This window comes from Nothoprocta perdicaria, unplaced genomic scaffold (assembly GCF_003342845.1).
Source record: "Nothoprocta perdicaria isolate Ctin4 unplaced genomic scaffold, notPer1 scaffold_30, whole genome shotgun sequence".
Lineage (NCBI taxonomy): Eukaryota > Metazoa > Chordata > Aves > Tinamiformes > Tinamidae > Nothoprocta > Nothoprocta perdicaria.
The window spans coordinates 206,779-223,646 of NW_020455533.1; the positions used below are offsets into that span (position 1 = coordinate 206,779).

The 16,868-nt window shown below is 35.7% G+C and overlaps 1 protein-coding gene across 1 annotated transcript; it reads left to right on the forward strand.

Annotated features, from left to right (window-relative positions):
* Positions 1–7,262: 7,262 nt before the first annotated feature.
* On the forward strand, positions 7,263–16,868 carry SLC7A9 (solute carrier family 7 member 9). Its single transcript, XM_026042354.1, has 13 exons — positions 7,263–7,380; positions 8,414–8,539; positions 8,919–9,066; positions 10,100–10,342; positions 10,927–11,052; positions 11,455–11,554; positions 12,278–12,322; positions 12,624–12,747; positions 13,088–13,191; positions 13,962–14,058; positions 14,946–15,095; positions 15,671–15,845; positions 16,790–16,868. The coding sequence occupies exons 2-13, from the start codon at positions 8,435–8,437 to the stop codon at positions 16,852–16,854; spliced, it is 1,482 nt and encodes a 493-aa protein (XP_025898139.1). The 5' UTR covers positions 7,263–7,380; positions 8,414–8,434; the 3' UTR covers positions 16,855–16,868.

The following is a 16,868-nucleotide window of genomic DNA, read 5'->3' on the forward strand; positions in this document are numbered from 1 at the left end:
CTAACAACGTGGAAACTATTGCCATACTGTCTTCTCCCAGGTACTTAAGGAATAGCAGATCTTTCAATTTGTTTGGTGCTCCTGGGTTTTTCAACTTGATTATTTTAGAACTCAGCACTTCACACTAGCAAGTAGAACATCAGAAACTATGTGCAGGGTGGCTTTTTTTTTTTTTTTTTTTTTTTTTTAAACTATCTCGAGTCCTCTAGCTAAGCCAGTCCTGCCTCCTGTTATCTCTTCAACTAAACCACCTTTTCAGGTTTAGTTGAAGAGATACTTATAAGGAGGTAACTCACATGCAGGTGATATAAGCACGCACACTTACACCCAGTTTCCATCAAGCTCCATCTGAGTATTTACAGCTTCCATGTATGCTTGCAGTAGGCTTGAAAGCACACCAGGGAAAAACAATTATACCTACATTGTTTTTCATGGTTTTGAACATTGTTTTTGAATATATGACATAGGCTTGATTTTTAAGCTAAGCATCTTCCTGGCATGCAAATGCAACCTCGGATCTACATATGAAAATGGTTTATGTATCTGTTTTAAACTGCCCTTTTAAAAAGGTCCCAGGATTTTCAAGAAAGAAAAAAAAATGTGTGGGGAAAATCTTTTATGCATAATTCCTTGGAAATAGAAATGAGATGTTCAAAAATATACTCCATATTAGCTTCACTCTCCCTCAAGTTAAGTAAACTGGACATTTTTATTTTACATTTCTTCTACATTTACTCTCTGTTCTCACAGCTCTCTTTTAAGAGCGGGTTTAAAGGATAACACCTTGACAAGGGAACTTTAACACTGAACACATTCAGAAATGCTACACATGCTTCCTTATTTGCATATCATTAGAACACTGTGTTCAACTTTAAATAAGGTCGCATTTAACAAAATCACTAGCACCTTATCCATGCTCTGTTTTCATCGCACTTGCAAGGACATTCAGGGAAAACATGGATGAAGTTTTCCTTTTGTGGCTCAGCCTTTCTTTTTTGCTTACTAAAAATCTCTAATTTGGCCATTCTGGAAAGTAAAATCCTGGAATTGTTTCAAATTAACAGAAGTAAACAAGTTTCCAACAGTGTGAAGGATTACAAAAATAGAATTAATGATTGACAGCACTTTTTTCCAATTTCTTCTGATAGTTAGATGAGAAACCCATTTTCTTCTCTGTGTACACCTGAAAGAGCCAATTTCCCCCTACATTTCTTTCAGATAAAAGATGAACATTAGGACATTAGGTTTCACATATTTTTCATCTTACTTCCTTACAGTATGTTTCTATGTGCAAAAAGTATATGAATCATGTTTTCAATAGACCACTTAGTATTAGAAAAACTGTATGACAGGTGTTACACATAGGTTACACAGGTGTTACACAACTATATCCTTTTAAAAAAAAAGAGCCAAAAAACCGCACATATTAGTTTATTCATTAAAACACTCACAGAAATGAGATGGATTTTTCAAAAAATCCCTCCCCCCAACAGTGTAGGAGTCAGTTGCTTGAAAATGCAATCCAAGATAAGAAACTCTTAATGCCAGTACAAGATGTGCTTAACGAGCACTGAACACTTTGGACTTACTGTGACAATTAAATAGATATGCAGTCATGTATTATTTGAAAACTGGGGTTATAAAAGGGAAAAATTGTCCAGTAAAATTTTGCTCACATTAATTTCTGAGTCTTTCCAAATACAACAATAAAATACAATGACAGAATGCAGTGCCACCACCCATTTGCTGTTTAATCAACACAAGAGGGTCACTAAGGCATTAACGTCAACTGCAGCTCTGAAGGCTTCGACCTAGCTGTTCCATACCAGAGAAAAACAGCACTTTTACCATGTTGGACTGCTTGGATAATGAGATACCAAAGCAGGTTAGTTGCACAGTATGTGAAAGTGATGAGTCTACAGTTACTCGAGATCATTACTGTAATCGTAATTCATTAAACAGTCTTTAAGACCAAGCCCATCAGCTCCCTGTACACCAAGGTTCTCCCTTTACAACATGGTAAGCTTGAAAGATATCAACCATTTCCATTCTGAGAAAATGACTATGAGAAAGCACAGACAACAGGCAAGGGTTAAAACCCCAAGAAATCACTGTCCCTATCTGAGCTTCCTGTCTATGCAGACTGAGTTTGCTTGGTTACAAAAGGATGATGCCCTTTTACCTGGGGGAAAGGTGCTCGTCAGGTAACAGAGCCTCTGACACCTGCTGCTCATCCCCTTTTCCTTTACACTTATCAGGCCACAACTGATATGTGGTAAAAATCCTGCTAGCACCTCTACGAGACTATTCAACTAACTTGTACCAGTGGTGCAGAAGGCTCTGCAAACACCTCACTTCAGCAGCGCAAGCAGTTGAACAAGCAAGAAGATACCAGCGAAAGCAAACTGTACTCTATGTAATTCTCACAAGAACTATGAAATTCAAAGAGATTACCACTACATGTGACTTTTTATTAGCTACCAGTAACTGGTTATCTCACCCTTTTCCCCACAGAGACAAACAGGATTCCCCACCTGATAATTTACTGCTTTAACACCTTACTATTACATAATACTACCTATTGATAAGTTAGCTCTTTTTCCACTGACAATGTTAATTGCAAAGATACTAAAGCACAAGGAGGTGATTACCCAGTAACACTCAGGGTAGGTTCCACTTTGGAAAGTGCTTCAGGAAAATACAAAGTTACTGATTTCTTCTTCTCTAATTAGCATGTGAGAACTAAGGAAGACACAAAACTTGTAATCATTCTTCACATTTCTGTTAACATTGAGGATGAAAATAAAATTACTTCAAGTAATGTTTGAACCAAGTCACTTTAAGTAATGGGATGAAGTTCACAAAAGGAAACTGCATTGAGAAAAAGTATCAAAGGCAAAAAAAACTTTTGATCTCTGAGGGAAGCAAGGAAACAAACAAAACAAAAAGAACACCTAAAGAAAGTCAAAATCCTGAAGCTGGTAGGAGGCTATCCAACACATTCATGTCATTCTGTTTCATAAATTATCATCATGTACTTCATGGACATTATATATATATACACACACACACACACACCCCCCATGAGGACCATTGAGAACTGTAGTGCCTGCAATAATCAAATAGACAAATTTAAGCCTATTTTTCTCTCTCCAGACAGCATAATTTGTGCAGAAGTCACTCTGTACATACCAAGGCACATACTACGAAACCTGCTGAATATTCACAAGCCTGAACTCAAACCTTTCAAGACATTTTCCACACGCACTCAGTCAGCAGCCAACAAACTTGTCCTCATTCAGTCTAGGGAGCCTCTGAGGCTTCCCCAGGGTGGTACCCACACTGCAGTACTTCCAACTGTTCTCGTGCTTGCTGTGGTTTTCAGCATAGGCTTTAGAAACACTGAAAAATGCCTCTGGAAGGAGGATTACCTGGGTCACTACCGGCAGGTGTTAGTTTAATTCTGCATTAAACATGTTCAACCATGGAATCCTTTTAATGTCTTTGGTCAATAGAGGCCCTTGCCATTCCTTATCATTAGGATGGTTTGCAGAGTGTTTATCTTAAGTATTTCTCGCTTCAAGGGCAAGAACTCTAGTCCTATCCACCATGCCCAGGGAGAAATGATTACTTTTTTTTTTTTTTTTTTTTCTTCCCCCCCAAGTGATGTTCTACCAGGCACCCCCCTGCCCCTTAGTGCATGCTTTAAGCTAAAACACTTCAATCTAATAGTTCGGTATCAGAATCTTTCTAGACTCAGGATCACTCTTGCTACCCAGCCAAGTATTCCTAACTAGAAGTTTCAAATTGTTAAAACAATTAACTCAGTAATTCAGATGCATTTTGAAACTACTGTTAAAATATCTTGGCATTACCTCCAACTGTGTTGTAGGAGCAGAATACTGCATACTTTGAGCTTCAGTTACTGTGGAGATACCAGAGAGATTCTGTTATTCAGACAGATAAGATAAGGTAAGATGCCCTACAATGAGTTGTGAATTGCAGGTCAACAGTTTTCCCTAATTCTAGCCTAAAAGAGAGAGAGAGAGAGAGGAGAAAAAAAAAAAGAGAGAGAGAGAGAGAGCGCGCGAGAGAGAGAGAGAGAGAGAGAGAGAGCGCGCAAGAGAGCGAGATAAGAAGATACAAAGATAAGAAAAGTATTATCTACAGAGTTGATTGCAGATTCTCTAAGTGCTTATTATGAAAATCAAGGTGAAAGAGAATATACATGTGTTTTGTAATGATTACCAGAAAACATCTTGTTACATAGATTGCAAGAGCAAAGAATACCTGGAATAACTGTATGTACCCCACCTAAAGTCATTTTAAACCAGCTGTTTTATTTGTTTTTTTCCTTCTTTCATTTTTAAGCTAGGAGGTTGCTGTGACTTTCTAGCCAGAACATTCCTCATTATCAGCTCCGAAGAGAAAGACTCCTAAGATTTTGAACCATGAAAATTTAATGCTGCTGCACTGGCAAAGTGCACCAGGAGCTCTACCAGCTTTTCCTCTGGGACTGCAACTCCCCACTAGACAGACATAACTCTTCCATTTAGAGAAGCTCTGAACATTTATCCTACTTTGCAAATCTAAGAGCATTAGATACAGCAACATTTCTACGGTGTTTGTCAGCTTACATTTAGAAGAGCAGAAGTACTTTGAAGGTCCACTTTTGAAAACGTGGTTTCTCAAGAGCTGAGCATCTGCAGGTTTCTTCAGCTCTTTCTTTCTCCAGCTATATTAACTTTAATATATTTACACGCACTGAAATACTATGGTAGTACTTTAGCCTTATTTAAGTATCAAGTATTTGGCATTAGTAAATTTAATATTAAATTCAAAGGTTAAATATCCAAAATGTCAGAAGATAATTCTAGTTCCTAAACAGAATATATGTTACTACTTACTGCTGGTAGTAGTTAAATATATTCTGCATTGCAGCACAGATAAATTAGACCTTTATTATGTACAACATTTAAACTCTTATTTTGAAATTTACCAAAAATTCTGCCAGCAAGAAAAGCTCCATACTGCAAGGTCGCATCAGCAAAGGAGGGGACTAACAAAGATGAAAAATCCACCAGCTCTAAGGAAAACAAAACAAAACCGCCCCTCTCCCCCCTACCCCCCCCCAATTTATATAAGCAATTATATAATCACTCAGGACATACTGCTTCCAGCTAGTCTTCATCTTTACTATGTTGTAAGACCTCCTCAGCACTTCACTTGCTCTAAAAAGATGTTGCTCATCTTTATTTACCTATTTCTTAAGCGAGCAGAAAGTTTTTATTGAATGTGCTGCAGTTAACATAAAAGCAGTAAAATGGGGAATGTCTTTAAGAATGAAAACAAGCATGAAAGAAAGCCTTGCTACAGCAAGAACAAATGCATCAAACAAGAAAAGAAACTAAATCCATTATATTCCTCCGATGATATAACTGAGACTGTTTACACAGCCTTACTCCTCCTCCTCTTTTTTTTTTTTAATGTTTTTTTAATTTTGGTTGTTGTCAAGGGGGCAACATTTTAACCAAAACTTAAATAGGAAAATAAATACAAGTATCTAAAGAACATAGGCTACAGACATTTAGAGCTATATTGTTATCCCATCTTTCCTATTGAACATGCACAGGATGTCAGAGATCTTGCAATCTATAACCATGACTTAATTTGTACAGTTATTCAAGATGATTACATTCTCATATTCCACTTGCAGCATGTCTGCAATTACTCAAAAAATAAGGTGACCTCAATAAAGAATCTATTTCTTAAAGAATATCTATTAATGTTAGAATTCAGAGAAGAAAAAAATTGAAATAAACAAACCATCTTTCAGGTTAAAATGAAGTTCTCTTAAGCGGCAAGATTAGAATGGACAGTACCCATCGTGAGACACTGTTCAGACTAGAACTAGACAAGGCAGAAGGGTTGTTACAATTTGCTTAAGCATTGTTAATCCAAAGCAGAATATATGGTATTTATTACTTGCAGTAATGCAATCTCAACAAACATTAACCTTTAGTGACTAATGATAATAAAAGCTATATTATACACCATCTTAGCTATTTCCTGAATTAAAGTTGAAAATTACTTTTTATGATTTAATTGGTAAATAACACTTGAAAAGGTTCAAACTAACACTGCTTAGACAGGACCAACCTACAGAATGTTTGTTTCTGCAGTCCCTTGGAATTTGAACTGCTTGATCTCTACCTATACATTTGAGAGGAGAGAATTCTTCCACAGCTGTGAAACATGATTTCCCTTGTCCACAAAAAACCACAGCAGTGGAATCCTTGAACTTATTGTTTGCTTTTTCTTAAGTGGCTTAGGAAAGGATGGATTGCTGGTAGAAGTGCAAATCCTTTAACAAGCTTAGAGCATCCCAAGAAGATTAACCCCTAAAACAAAACTAGACAAGAAATGAATACACTTTTCTATAAGGAAACAGGCTAGGTGAGGTCAAGCCACTGGCAGAGATCTAACACCTATATTTAGAGGAACATTCAAAAGTCCAAAAAAGTTAAGGGATGGATTTTGCTTTCTAAGGCTGTTCATAATGTTATGTGAGTACTAATAGCAAGTCAGGTGCTTCTGCTGAGCAGGGAAGGCTCTGGAATTTCCAGGCTTTGGCTTCGATTTAGTCAGTATTTTAGAGATGACTCCCAGGAATGAAATCTGAAGCATTCAGAATAACAACATTACAGACAGAGACACATATGCTATAAAAATAGGGTAGCATTTTTCACAGAAGCAAGATTTCAAACATAACAAAAATGAAAAATTAATTGGAACTGCAAGTAGAGGGAACACAGCCCGCCTACTCAGTTGCTTTCAGGTTAATGTAAAACAAAGCAAGGATTTCTGCTCACACTTCCCTACATTCTTAACGTAAAAACAAACCAGCTATTTCTATAGGATGCAACTAACATCTGGATAGTTTATTTAAGGTATCCACAATAATGCAATAGTTACTTCAAGTCGATCTTCCCACAACGTTTTTGAATGAGAAATAACGTGACATAAAATTATTAGAATACATTCTTCAAATTATGGTTCACTCTCACTTTGTAGTATAATACTTAGGTTCTGGATAAACATTCTCACAAATGTAACAAAGCCTTTTTTTTTTTTAAAGATAAACTAATTGGACTATTGGTTTACCTGTGGTTCCTATCTCAAAGCTTCTTGGCTGAGAATGAGTTTAATAATTACCTTTTATAACCTCTGTACTTAAGTTGCTTCTGCGTATTCTGGCTTCAGACATGGCCATGTCTTACTGTCTAACTGCCTGGTAAATCTGGATGGAGAAATAAAGGAATAACACTGTACCAAGATTCCTGGATCCTGATTTGCACCAAACAAAAATAAACAAACAAGGTAAGTGAAAGTAGGAATTGCTAAAAGATAATGATTAAAACAGACTGAATACAAAACTTACGGGAGAGAAGTTGGGCACCATCACGCTTTAGCAGAATTCAGTGACCCAAACCCTGCATTCCTTACATGCACAAGTTTCTATTGTAGCTTGAATCGTGATGGATTTTTTTTCCCATCTTTAATTTAAAAGATAAACCAGTTGTGTTCATAGACTAAACATTCCTAAAGATCAGGTAAATGTCCTGTTAACTTAAAACGTCATACTAAAGCTAAGAAGTGTTAAACGCTTCTCAAGTTGCTTAAATATAAAGCATTCCGGAGTGACGGTTTCTGCATCTGCAAACAGGATCTTCAACATTCTGATTCTAGGAAACATAAAAACAAGGGCTGAGGGGAGAGGAGGCTTGTGATTTCATCAGCTCTTCAAAACCAGGAACTAACTTGAACCAAATACAACCTCTCTATCTCAATTTGTGCTTTATTCAAGTACTGTGGGAAACTGATTATGGGTTGGTGATGAGAAGAGAATTCAGAAGTCTGAATTTAAATTTCAAACGTCTTTTGCATTCCAGTAAGAATTAGAATGCAAAGTTGAGTAGAGATTCACCTTGAGTCAACACTGGGAAGAGTGATCCCCTTTTCTGCTGCAAGGAGCTGTTAATTAGCTTGCTACAGGAGATGACACTTGGTTTAACAGTTACTTACATCTCCAAAGAACTGAGATGAGGCCTACTTTAGTCAAGATCAGACAGATTGTCTCTTGGTTAAAAAAAAACAAACCATTTTCTGGAAGAAAGATTAAATCTGCTTGGACCCCTTGTGCCTGAAGGTTTTAAAAGCAGCCTTGGCAAGTGAACTCAGCTCGTTCCCATGAGTTTTTCTGCAATGAATACGACCTGACACAGAGAATCACTACTAGGTGTGTGTCAGGAATATCTAGACATTTCTGATGGATGAAGTGAACGAGACATCAGCAAACCTCCAAATACTTCAACAAAATAAGCTAGCTGAAATTGTTTTCATTTTTTTTTAGAGATTTCAACAAACAACCCAAATGGGTGAAGAAAACATGAGGAAGAGAAACATCAAGGACACCAGAGAAGAGGATGGACAGTCTGTCCAGAGTGATGAGCCCCAAACCACGAACCTACAGAAACAGGCAAAGTTTTTCATTTCTGCCCTTCTCCCAGGTGTGCGGGTGCATGGGGCTCAGGAGGAGACAGGAAGGGTGGTGGTGCCTGTGTACATCCACAGAAATTGCACTTATGTCCCAATTGGCACTAAGGAAAGGGGATTTCAACTGCACAAACTTACCGTTGAGATCCAAGTAATCCAAAAGATGGTTTAATCAAACTATACATTCAAGTAAAGTCCAAGTAACTGTGCCATCAAATATGTATGCTGGAAGAAAAAGACAATTTAGTAGCAGGAGTTGTGAAAAACCGAAAGAGAATCAGTAATGACAACTACTCTTATTGTATTAAATCAAAAGTAATTAAATTATTGCATATTACAAAAATGTCTCCTTCTATTTAAAGGTGGGCCTGATCAGTGGAATCTGTATGATTGTTGGTACAATTATTGGCTCAGGTATCTTTATTTCTCCAAAATCAGTACTTGCCAATGTCGGAAGCGTGGGTCCTTGTTTAACCATTTGGGCAGCCTGTGGAGTTATTGCAACATTAGGTAAATAAATAGTTAACTATGAGTTTCAATCTTTAAATTTTTGTTTTTACCATTTTTATATACACCACTCTGATTTCACAAAGTAGATAATGGTACCTAGACCCAAATCCATCATACACTGACAAAACAATGTTTAGGTAAAAATTTAAAATACATAACGCTGTTTCTAAAAGATAAATTGAATTCTCAAATAGTAGAGCACATTTTCATCTAATATGGAAATGAGGTTTTAGTTTTACTTATTCCATCTGCTGACCATAATAAACAGAATATATTTCCACCTAAATCAATGGCAAAATAATATGAAATTTACTGGCAGTGGGCTACACTTCTGCAGCTTTTCTACCTATATAATTTAAGTACAAGCCACTCTAGCATCTGATAATTTACAGCAAAGTAGCCCCTTAAAGTACTTGAACAAATAAAACAAGTAGTTCTTCATGCATCATATCAGGTACACAGCACTGACAAGATGCCAGCTACAGCAATAAATTCAAAAATGCCATTTCTCTTTCAAGTAGACTCTAATAGATATTTTACTTTGATTATTGCGCAGCAAGTTCTCTTTTTTTCTTCCCTCTTATGCTTCCAACTGCTAGGTCAGCCAGCACAGTTATCTGGATGTTTCTTTTACTTTTACAGTATTTACAGTATAATATCATACATACAGCAGATAATTAGAAAAGAGATCCCAGGAGTAACTACTTAATTATTGCATTTGTTTTTATCTACTTGCAAACAGAAAAACCTGCAGGAGTGGTGCTTTAAGATCTTTAATTAGACATAAAGAATAACGAATTTTGGACCATATTTTAATAGTTTGTTTATCCCCCCCCAAATTCAAAAACTGTTTATCACAACTCTGAAAATTAATTTGTGCTAACAGCAATGTTGATAAACCTCATGAAACAGAGCATCATGTATATCTAGTCCTTAACTTGTATCACCTATTAAAAAAAGCTGTTCAAAGCAGTTGTGGTTCAAAAGTGTGTAAACTAAACAAATAGTAATTACTGTGTTTCTTGTTGTTCAGGTGCGCTTTGTTTTGCTGAGCTTGGTACAATGATCACAAAATCCGGAGCAGAATATCCTTACCTTATGGAGGCATTTGGCCCAATTCCAGCATACCTCTTCTCTTGGACAAGCTTACTTGTCACAAAACCCAGCTCTTTTGCAATCATTTGTCTCAGCTTTGCGGAATATGCATCAGCTCCTTTTTACCCTGGCTGTGATCCACCCCAAGTTGTCATCAAATGCCTTGCAGCAGCTGCCATTGGTAAGATTTACACTTCTTAAAAAGAAGGAACAAGTTCCCTAATTACATAGTAATTTGTTTAGTTCCACCAGCTAATGCCTTCCAATATATGGGAGTTGCATATTGATATTGTAACGATTAATTCACACAACTTTTCAGTGAAAAGGCCAGGAAGCTTCCTAATACAATACAGCGAGTCCTCCCCATAATAGCTAGCTCAGAAACATTCAAAACCCATAGATTTTAAAAACTATACTTAGCCTAAGATTATTTATTTAAGAATAATACAGACACATGGTAAATACTTATGCATTGCAGAAGAATACAGGTATAGAGATGTTTCTTCTGTAATTCCTGTAATTCTTGAATTTATCAAAAAAATTTTTCTCAAGTTATTCTCAAAGCATGCACCTCTTCTAAAAGATTTTTCCTCACTCCTTTTTCCAGTTCTCCAAACTCAGTATGGTAAAAATATTATATGAGTAGTACTGACAAACAGACTGGAAGCAAAAAGCAGTGCCGTTACATAAGGAAAAAAATTTAAACGCAATATTTACTTAAATACTGACAAGCTAACATGAGAAACGTGAATTTATTTCTTACAGTGGTAATTACAATAGTGAATTCATTGAGTGTGAAGCTGGGAAGCTATCTTCAGAATTTTCTCACAGCTGCTAAAATGATCATTGTCACAGTCATTATTGTAAGTGGAATTGTTCTTCTTGCACAAGGTAATTAAATACACAATAAGTTGCAACAGTTAATTTCGTTTCTGCTCTGATTATTTTAAAAATCTTTCACTGACAGGAACATCATATCAACAACGCATTTTATTTATCACTGTTTTAGTGGTAGACCACTATTTTCTCTTACAAAGGGCTTTCAATTCTTAAGATCAGAGACTGAAAAAACAATTCAAGTTGCAAAGCATTTTCTGAGTGCGTACACAGAGATGTGTGTGTGTGCACATGCCCAATGGGAATTCAACACTAAATCAGAGCATTAAAAAGTATAAATAACAGTCTTGGAGAATATGAGGTTTCAAAAATAAACTGATGTTGGATTGTTTTTCATCCCATAGAAAGGAAAAAAAATGTTAGCATCGATCAATAACCAGTCTGTTTCATTTGCAGGAAAAACTGACAATTTTAAAGACTCTTTCAAGGACAGTAAAATTTCTATAAGTTCTCTCTCTCTGGCATTTTATAACGGACTCTGGGCATACGATGGATGGTAAGGTATCTTTTTGAATGTTATCATTTACACTTTAGCAATCTTAACTGTTTAGTCTCTCCTCGTAGTACTATAAAGATGCAGTGAAAAAAACATCTGACGTAATTGAGAATCTCTTAAATGAATCCCGGGGAGAAAAAAACAGAACAAAAAACTAACAAACAGCTGATGCTAATTGAAATATTTATCTTGCATTGTAATTTGGAAACTAACCTGTAAAACTGTAAATACTACTATGCATATTATAGGAACTGAAGAGTAAAAAAATATTTCAACTAGTCCACATGGTCTAGCAAAAAACATTACGTGAAATTTGTAGTTCTCACAAAAACCTTTGACTTACACCTGTAAGTTTCACAGACGAAACAAGTTACAGAACTCCTGTGAAGTGTTTGCAGACTCGATTCAGTTCTGGCAGTGCTACTGCTATTGTCTGGGGACTCAAACATTGAAAGTTTCAAGGCAACTTTATGAATTTCAGTTAAATGTTAAGATATATCTGAACTTCATATTACAAACAGAGAGGAAAAGAGAGTCATAAAGTAAATCAAGAGGTTGATAGCTGGATGAAAAGAAATAGTTTCAGCCCTGCCAATTTAATAAAGACCTCACCTATGAAAAATTGAAGGGGTAACACCACCACCACAACTAATCTGAGCTTCAAATAGATGGGCAATTCAAAATTTGACAGCTAGTAACACGGTATGATTTCTTTCCTTCTAGGAATCAACTTAATTACATCACAGAAGAACTTAAAGACCCTTACAGGTAAAAATATCTACGAAAGCAGGATTTTCTCAATAAGTCAAGCATTTAGTATTTTTCTTATACAAGTATCCTTGTCTTACCTTTTAAAGGAAGGTGCTTTCAGCACTAGCAGACAGAAGAGCTATTTATATCTCTTCACTTGTGATTTTTTCTTTTTTTGTCTCAATTCATGGCTCTGCAATAAAAACTGTAAATATATCTAAATAGCATATTGGAGACACAAAGTAAGAACCCTGGTTACTACCCTAAAGCTCCTACTAAAATAGCAATGCTGATACTGTATTACTTTTGCATTCTTTAGAAATCTTCCACTATCTATAATTATTGGGATCCCCTTGGTTACAGTTTGTTATGTTCTGATCAACATTTCCTATTTCACCGTTATGACTTCAACAGAGCTCCTGCAGTCCCAGGCAGTTGCTGTGGTAAGCCTTATTTCATAATAAAGCATCTAGTAAAAGACTCAGCATTGACTTATCTCCAGCAACAGCTCCAGTAAAACCCCCCTTCCAATGGTTTCAACACATCCTGCATCTTGAACACCAAGACAACAACATCCCACTTTTGCATGTGATGCATGAATCAACTCAGGTGTTCATTTGGCCAAGTATTTTTGGATAACAAAATGTACAACAAATAAATACAGATTTAATGATAAAAAGTGAAGTATTTACTTGCACATTTATGTATTCATTTTTAAGAAACACCAGCATTACAGAAGATGTCTAGTAGTATTAAAATCTTAATTTTAATCCCATATCCCAGACATTTGGGGACAGAGTCCTTTACCCAGCTTCCTGGATAGTTCCTCTCTTTGTTGCCTTGTCTACAATTGGATCAGCCAATGGAACCTGTTTTACTGCAGGCAGGTAAGCTTCCATTCTAATTTTTTTTTTTTTTTTTTAAGACACTAGTAAAAATATAAGTACATTTATTTGCCCACTTCTACACACATAGATATATACGTTCTTAGATAAGTGTATAACACTTACGTTAAAAAATTTGCAAATTTAACTATATGGTTTCTCCATCAAAAGGAAGCAGTGGCTATATCCTAGTTTGAAGAGAAGTTAGAAAATAGGGTTTGATTCTTAACTCAGAGCATGTATGGTGCAAAAGTCTTTCTCAAAAGTAGTAGAAGCAGTCTCTCTCCAAAACAGAAAAGATTTTAGCAGTAAGAACATGAATATATGACCAATGGTCCAGATCAGAATTGGAAAGAGAACCTGTTTCAGATGAACTGTTGCAACATTTCCAACTACTATTTTGAAATAAAGAAGATACAGAAGATTAATAGATAGATTTTTGATATAAAGTGAACTAAAAATGACATACCCAGTTAAAAGAGAAACTAATATGTTTTTCCTAAATTATTTTTAGTAAAATAAGATGTACAAACTAATTTAAAAACAACCAGTTTCAAGCTCATTCCTATACCGTTCCTTAAATTCCAGTGTGTTCCAAAGCAAGCCCAATGTACACAAGAAAACTTCTGGTCAATTGTAGCCACATACTAAAACAAACATGAAAAGTAATATACTCAAAATTTAAAAATCTGTTTTTTTTTTTCTTTTTAAAGTAATGGCACCTAAACTTTAAGTACCACACTAACTAGATTACCTTGTTTTTGTTTTGTCAGACTTGTTTATGTAGCAGGTCGTGAAGGGCACATGCTCAAGGTGCTGTCTTACATTAGTGTTAAGCGTTTAACACCAGCACCTGCTATCATATTTTATGTAAGTATGCATTCTAAGCATAGAAAACTGTCAACAACAAAAAAACTCAAGTGATACATTCTTCCAGAATTGCTTACCATAGTGCTGATACAGAACTATCTCTGCAGAATCGTGATCTTTATACAACTACATAAACACAAAAAATGCTAAGTATGTATTAGGAATAATATATAGCTAGGTCTCGTAGTTTGAAGTTCAGAATTGGACTTACAAAAAGTTAATTATTCACAATGTGACAACAAAATTAAAAGAAATACTAAAACTGTTAACAGACAAACCTTTATTCCACAGGATGTGGCTGAAAGTTATTACTATTATTTCTTCCTTGTAAGAATGCATTTATATTTCTTCTAACAAAAAAAACATCTTAGCAAATTTAAACTAAATCTAGAAAATATTTCTATAACTTTATCATTTATTTTATCACTTATTTTACTAGTAATCTTCACAGTAAAACAAGCTAATTTCAATTCTGGAAAATTCAAAAGTTCGTTTCTCTCCCAGCCTACAATGACCTTAACCTCCCCCTCCCTCAAGGCATAAACTCTCCTTCTTAAGTTCAGCATATAGTCAGCAACAAAACAGATCAACATAGCATTAATACTCTCAGTGCACCCATACTTTTAAGTGGCTTGACTTAAACATGTTTAGCAGGACATAGGTACTACCTTTAAAGACGCTACAATTTGCTCACGCCCAAAATTTGAAATGAAAGACAAACAGAAAGATGCACATAGCACTGTAAACATACACCCATACCTACACATAAGCCAACTCCACCCACAGATATCATTCTGGAACACTATAAACATACATCCATGTCTACATCAGTGAAGTTCACTGATGTAGTATAAGAGCTATACTAATTTTTGTTTTTTCCCTTTCAGGGGGCCATTGCTATTATTTATATTATCCCTGGTGACATTGAAACTCTCATAAACTATTTTAGTTTTGCGGTCTGGATATTTTATGGCTTAACCATATTTGCACTCATTGTTATGAGGTTTACAAGAAAAGAACTCAAAAGACCAATCAGGGTAAGTTGAGCATTTGTTTTTTTTCCCCCTCTACTTCCATAAACAGTAAAGCTGCATTCAATCTAAAAGTTTGCATTTGAGGCACACACCTTCCTGTGTATCTTTAGAATTAAAAACAAATGGATAAATGGGAAAAGGAATAAAGGAAACCTCACCATTTATTGGAGGTTCCATTCCTTGCTCAAGTTTCTCACTGGAGCATCAACATGCACTCCTCAGTGGGTGAAGAGTCAGCTAGTGATGCTTTTCACTTGTACAGACCACAGGCAGAAACGTAGGTGCAGATTCCAAGGTCTGGAAATCTGCAGCCAGAGAACTAACAAGGAAAGAGCATCTGAAATAAGAACCAAGGTTCACTGCACTCGAGTCAGCTCCTGAGCCGTATGGCGTTACATTGCTATTCTTGCTACTTCTTCCAACTGCCTCCTCTTATTCCAGAAATGTTTAAATGTAAAATAAGAAATGCAATGACAATAGCTTTCTACTAGCTTTTACTATGAAATGTCTTTCAAACACAACATTAATAAAAACAGTTGAAGAATTTGCTAAGAATTTTTACGCTTTCTGTCTTGCAGATACCCATTGTCATTCCGGTCATAGTGACATTAATCTCTCTTTTACTGGTATTGGCACCAATCATTAGTGCACCTGAATGGGCATACTTATACTGTGTTTTATTTATGCTCAGTGGACTTATATTTTATGTACTTTTTGTTCACTTTAAATTCCACTGGGCTCAAAAAATAACAAGTAAGTATACTGCAGATAGCCTGCACATTCAACAGAACATTACTAGGCAACAAAAAACAGTCCTTAGCCTAATAAAAGCTCACTATATGGGTCCATCCCACCTAAACTGTATCAAGGGCAGGGAGGGAGGGAGGCAATTTTCCCGACGACACAAGGAATACATAGTAAGCTTCAGTAAAGACTTTATTTTTGCCCTTCAAAAATCTACTGACCTCTGATGAAAGCAGCAAAAAATGGCTTTACAGTAAGTTTTGAGAAATAACACAGCACAGTAGTAGCATGAAAAAAATGAATTTAACAGTACTATTTAAACTGTCGAGTTTAGCTTTCCAAGTCTTATTTCAGAACATTGCTCTAGCCAAAAGATCAGGAGACATGCATGGATATATTATGCCACTAAGCACTCTGCTGTCAGCTCAATTTATCAATTTTTAATAAAGAGAATGTTAACAGCATTAAGGGCAAAAATTGATTGCATTGCTGCAGAGGAAAGTCAAAGAAGAAAAATATAAAAATGCGACTATTCATGAAAACAGTTTTGCATAACCTTAAAAGACATTCTTAACTATTTGCTTGGAGAACTAAGAGGATACAGATACCATCAAAGGACTGGACCAGACAGAACTGACAGAATTAGCAGTTTTAATGACATTAAATACTGTCATCTGTCTTTTCCCTGCAGCCTCTGCCGTTTTTACACACTATGTTGTTAAGCATCTGAAGTAGTGTAACATATGAAATGGAGAGAAAGAAAAGGAAAAAAAGGAATTTGATAGCTAAGATCTTAGCATCATTTTTACCTGCCTCCTCCATTTTTTTTTTTTTTAAGAAGTTTTCAGTGTTAGTGCAGAAAAGGAGAATAACTATCGGTTAACTTTCTCACTTAGAAAAATAATACAAGACATTACAAAATAAAGCCTCTAATGATAACTTCTTCTTCTCAGAACCTGTCACTATGCACCTTCAGATGCTTTTGGAAGTTGTTCCAGCAGAGGAAGTTACTGAATAAAATATTTTGATATG

What these genes read in the sequence shown, in the direction of transcription:
- SLC7A9 (XM_026042354.1), top strand. Translation starts at nt 8,435, where the DNA reads ATGGGTGAAGAAAACATGAGGAAGAGAAACATCAAGGACACCAGAGAA. An exon ending in CTCTGGGCATACGATGGATG is followed by an intron (nt 11,555 to 12,277) that starts GTAAGGTATCTT and finishes CTTTCCTTCTAG; the next exon opens with GAATCAACTTAATTACATCA. An exon ending in AACTCAAAAGACCAATCAGG is followed by an intron (nt 15,096 to 15,670) that starts GTAAGTTGAGCA and finishes TCTGTCTTGCAG; the next exon opens with ATACCCATTGTCATTCCGGT.